Below are 5,000 nucleotides of genomic sequence, written 5' to 3'. Positions count from 1 at the left end.
GGCTGAGGGCTTGGGTCTGAGGGCTGAGGGCTGAGGGCTGGGGTCTGAGGGCAGAGGGCTGGGCTGAGGGCTGAGGGTGGGGTCTGAGGGCAGAGGGCTGTGAGCTGGGGCAGAGGGCTGGGTCTGAGGGCAGAGGGCTGTGAGCTGGGGGCAGAGGGCTGGGGCTGAGGGCAGAGGGCTGTGAGCTGGGGGCAGGGCTGTGGGGCTGAGGGCTGAGGGCAGAGGGGCTGAGGGCCTGTGAGCTGGGGGCAAGAGGCTGGGGGCCTGAGGACTGAGGGCAGAGGCTGAGGGCTGTGAGCTGGGGGCAGAGGGCTGGGGCTGAGGACTGAGGGCTGGGGGCTGAGGGCTAGTGGTGCAGCAGGTCTATACTGTATCAGACAGGCAACAGACATTAAAACAGACACAAATCAGTGTCCTGTAGTAGTGGATATTGATTGGATGTAGTCTCATATTATACATGGCTGGGGTTGGTGGTTTGTTGTCTAACCCTGTGTTACAACAGGCATCTGGCTGGGGTTGGTGTTTGTGTCTAACCCTGTGTTACAACAGGCATCTGGCTGGGGTTGGTGTTTGTGTCTAACCTGTGTTACAACAGGCATCTGGCTGGGGTTGGTGTTTGTGTCTAACCCTGTGTTACAACAGGCATCTGGCTGGGGTTGGTGTTTGTGTCTAACCCTGTGTTATACAACAGGCATCTGGCTGGGGTTGGGGAAGGCATATAGTTTGTGTTAAATTATACCTGTATATTCCTAATTTAAGGCCACATGTGGTCTAAATCCAAGTCAAGGCCATTGTGGGTTCAGTTGATACTCACAGGCTAGATGGTCCCTTGTGCTATATTGGATGCTTGACAGATGCCCTGAGATATCAGTATTGACCTACTCTGAACACACACACATTAACCCAGGGTGCATAGCTGGTGAGTTTGGTGCACAGCTGGGATTCAGCCTCACAGATGTTGAGGGCATACTCCATATTTTAGAAAGTAAAATGTGTGTGTCCACGTGTGTTTTTATGCGTATACTATTTGTGTCTATGTGTTTCCGTCCATGTGAGTATACACCTTTGTGTGTGTGTGTGTGTGTGTGTGTGGTGTGTGTGTGTGTGTGTGTGTGTGTGTGTTGTGTGTGTGTGTGTGTGTGTGTGTGTGTGTGTGTGTGGTGTGTGTGTGTGTGTGGTGTGTGGTGGGTGTGTGTGTGTGTGTGTGTGTGTGTGTGTGTTCCATGCCGGATGCCACCTGTGTACGGTGTGTGCTGCAGAGCCAGTGAAGACTCCAGACATTCGACTGGTATTGTAATAGATTCTACTGGGTTGTTCAGTGCACCACAATGCAATTTTAGTTCTTTATAGAAATCTGTATTTTCTCAGATGTGTCTACTGTGCTCTGGAGAGGGACGTCTGTTCTCCCTGCGCATCCAAATGAAAATACTATATAAAGTGTATGCTTGACAAAGCTGGGGATATATAATTTCTCAGTGTGAACTCACCTAGCCAATCTGTGTATGTGCGCGAATTTGATCCTACAGTATAGTGGTTATGTTTTTCTGTTTATTCCACATTTGGCTAGTAACCACCAGAAATATATGTGTACTTGTATACATGGGATCATTCAGTTGCTGCAAGTCATTTTCTCACACAGCTGGAAATGCACATTTGAAGTGAATTCAAGGTTTGAAAAGGCTTCTGAAGTTTGTAATTTCCACTTGGAAATGTCAGACTTTATTTGCCCTATAGAAAAATGTATCAACCATGACAAAAATGTCCATGAATTATAATCCACATAATAATTCACACGTCCTGTTGCTGCAGGATCATTTTCCTCATGTAAGAAACTGGTCAAATTAAGATGTCATTTTCCTTTTGGGTTTTGTGGGATCTTGTTTTCTGTTTAGTGTTTCTGCCTGACAGAACTGTGCGCTTTCGTTTTCACGTTTGTTATTTTGTTTGAGTGTTTTTGAAATAAAAGAATCATGAACACTTACCACGCTGTGCCTTGGTCCACTCTTCATTCAACAAACGAGAGCCGTTCCACAGGGCCCGAATGCATGAAGTGTTCAGTATGTGAGCGTTGATCTGCACAGGAAATTGGCCAGTGTTACCTGGGGTTGTTTTTCAGTCTAACATTTCTAGAGTTGATTAATGTGTTAAATGAACACCTGAACCTCTGTGTTGGTGTTAAAAACTGGTGTTAAACCTAAACCACATCCATCATTTTCATATTTCCCAGCATGCTCTATTGCAGGTTCATTTTTTAATTGTTTGTTAGAATATCCAATTTGCATGTACATTAAATGATTAATTCATCTTATGCTACTCACATATAAATAACCTACATTTTTCTAAACTAATCCAATCTGTTACTTGGACTTATTGCACCAATTACTGAGATGGTTGTTCCAGTTTAGATGGTTTAGGTAGTCCATATCTTAGTCTTCCCAGCCCGGCAGTCATTCAGAATGCAGGTAGCAGGTGAATAAAAATTCCAAACGTTGTATATCCCCACTCTGGCTGGGTTCCAATATGAATTACACATCACTTTGCAAACCCGCATAATGTGACTTGCTGGCCTGATGTGTCCTGTAAACCATGAGTTTCAGGCCACTGTATTAGTGTAAAGCGAGGCCCTCAAAAGAAGGCCTTACGAAATACGTGTTGTATTGTGTTACATTTTTTTTAAACTTTTGAATGAAACATCTGTCTTGCTAAGGATCACTAGGTGAGGCCACAGGACTGAAAATGTCTCTGTCACTAACAAATACAGCCATTTCACTGGGAAATATGCAAATAAGGCTTTACACTAAGCAGCGTGTTAATTTAACACTAACAAGTTTGGCTCCATATAGACACTGTACCAGTGTTGAATTTAGCACTCTCAGTGTTAATTTAACACTAACAAGTTTGGCTCCATATAGACACTGTACCAGTGTTAAATTTAGCACTCTCAGTGTTGATTTACACTGGATCATTTGCTGTGTAGAGTCTGTTTTGGTAATTTGTTGATTTGTTGATTATAATGAATAGACAGGGGGACCTGATCCTAGGTCCTTACTACTACGCCTAGGTTGTTAAAGAATAGAAAATTATCATATTTTATCTTAAAACACCTGATTTTATAAAGCGTGTAACAGCGTTGGGAATAATCTTACAGCCATAAGAATCTCCATTGGTTCTTTAGCCCTAAGTGAATGATGCATGATAGAGAATTGTGACGTTACAGTCTGCAGGTTTTTGGGGTCCTAACTTCCCGTCAGGTCCTGGGGAATGTGAAGGGTTTGGTGGATTAAACATGACTGCTCAAGCATTGGCTGGTTACGAGCTGTGTGTGTGTGTGTGTGTGTGTGTGTGTGTGTGTGTGTGTGTGTGTGTTGTGTGTGTGTGTGTGTGTGTGTGTGTGTGTGTGTGTGTGTGTGTGTGTGTGTGTGTGTCTGGCCTGCACTGGGAGGATTACAGTAGATTTACAAGGCCCGGTAACAATGCGGAGGCCTGCACTAACCCCAGGGACCCAGACTCAATCACTATCACAATACTATTCTGCTAATTCCTATTAAAACCTGCTACTGCTGCAGCAGAGGGAGAGTGGGAAGAGGGGAGAGGGAAAGAGAGAGTGGGGAGAAAGAGAGATGGGACTGTGTAATTGAGTAGGTGTTTGTACTTTGTTAAGCGTGCATGTGTGTGCGTGTCTATTCCCATCTTGAGCAGTGTAAAATGGCGGGTGTATTTTAGTGGCGGTCAGATGGTTTGTATTTTAAGAGCCCACCAGAGACCCAGGTCTCTCAGACAGACAGACAGACAGACAGACATTCAGCCAGAGACTCTTGTCTTTCAGACAGACAGACAGACAGACAGACAGACAGACAGACAGACAGACAGACAGACAGACAGACAGACAGACAGACACACACCCACCCAGAGACCCATGACTCCCAGACAGACACCCAGGCTGCTGCTGCTTATCGGAACAGCCATCACTAATTGAGGAAACCCGGAGATAAAGGGGACTGTTTTAAATCCTCGCTAGGAGGTAATCGGCCCAGTTTGCTGCTGAATAAAATGGAGGAGTTAATTCATAGTGCCTTCATGGGGAATGAGATAGAGATCTTTGGGTGGGTTGGGTGTGTGTGGGGGGTTGCTTTGCTACATTTGTGTATGTAATTATGTGTATGTGTAAACACAAACACACTCACGCACACACAAACACACACACACACACACATGCAAACACAAATATTAATTTTGAAGACAGATTTAATTGGACTGAGAATCAGGGACGAGAATCTCCATCTGTATAAATATTTAAGGGATTGCTATGGGCTGCACACACACACACACACACACACTCACATACTCACACAGTCTTCTTCAACTAACCTTGTGGGGACACACAATTCAGTCCCATTCAAAATCCTGTTTTCCCTGAACTCTAACCCTTACCCTAACTCTAACCCCAAAACCTTACCTTAACCCTAACCCTAGCTCCTAACCCTAACACTTACCCTAGCTCCTAACACCAAACCCTTACCCTTACCCTAACCCTAACCCCAAAACCTTACCTTAACCCTAACCCTAGCTCCTAACACCAAACCCTTACCCTTACCCTAACCCCAAAACCTTACCTTAACCCTAACCCTAGCTCCTAACACCAAACCCTTACCCTTATCCTAACCCCAAAACCTTACCTTAACCCTAACCCTAGCTCCTAAACCTTACCCTAGCGCCTAAACCTAACGCTAAACCCTAATTCTAACCCTAACCCTAAACCCCCTAGAAATAGCATTTGACCTTGTGGGGACTAACAAAATGTCCTTAGTTGGTCCAATTCTTGTTTGTTTGGTATTCTTATGGGGAATTCTGGTCAGCACAACTATCGTTAAACACATCCAAACACACACACACATGCACACACACTGTTTGGGTTCCACTAATAAAGGGGATCTATTGGCCTGGCACACAGTCACTTGATGACTCCATTTTGGTTAGATTCTAATACACACACACACACA

At 44.7% G+C, this 5,000-nt stretch overlaps 1 protein-coding gene across 1 annotated transcript in view; it reads right to left on the bottom strand.

Annotated features, from left to right (window-relative positions):
• LOC111964649 (uncharacterized) overlaps nt 1–975 on the bottom strand; it is a 1,360-nt gene extending 385 nt beyond the window's left edge. Inside the window, exons 1-2 of the mRNA XM_070443815.1 lie at nt 904–975; nt 1–368 (exon numbers count right to left, since the gene is read on the bottom strand). The exon at nt 1–368 is cut by the window's left edge and continues 385 nt beyond it. Coding sequence (XP_070299916.1) covers nt 1–368; nt 904–975 — 440 coding nt within the window. The remainder of the gene's footprint in view (nt 369–903) is intronic.
• Nucleotides 976–5,000: the final 4,025 nt, after the last annotated feature.

This window comes from Salvelinus sp. IW2-2015, linkage group LG6.1, assembly GCF_002910315.2.
Source record: "Salvelinus sp. IW2-2015 linkage group LG6.1, ASM291031v2, whole genome shotgun sequence".
In the NCBI taxonomy this organism is placed as follows: domain Eukaryota; kingdom Metazoa; phylum Chordata; class Actinopteri; order Salmoniformes; family Salmonidae; genus Salvelinus; species Salvelinus sp. IW2-2015.
Note: the sequence above shows the minus strand (reverse complement) of the source record. Positions and strands in the feature narration are given on the sequence as shown.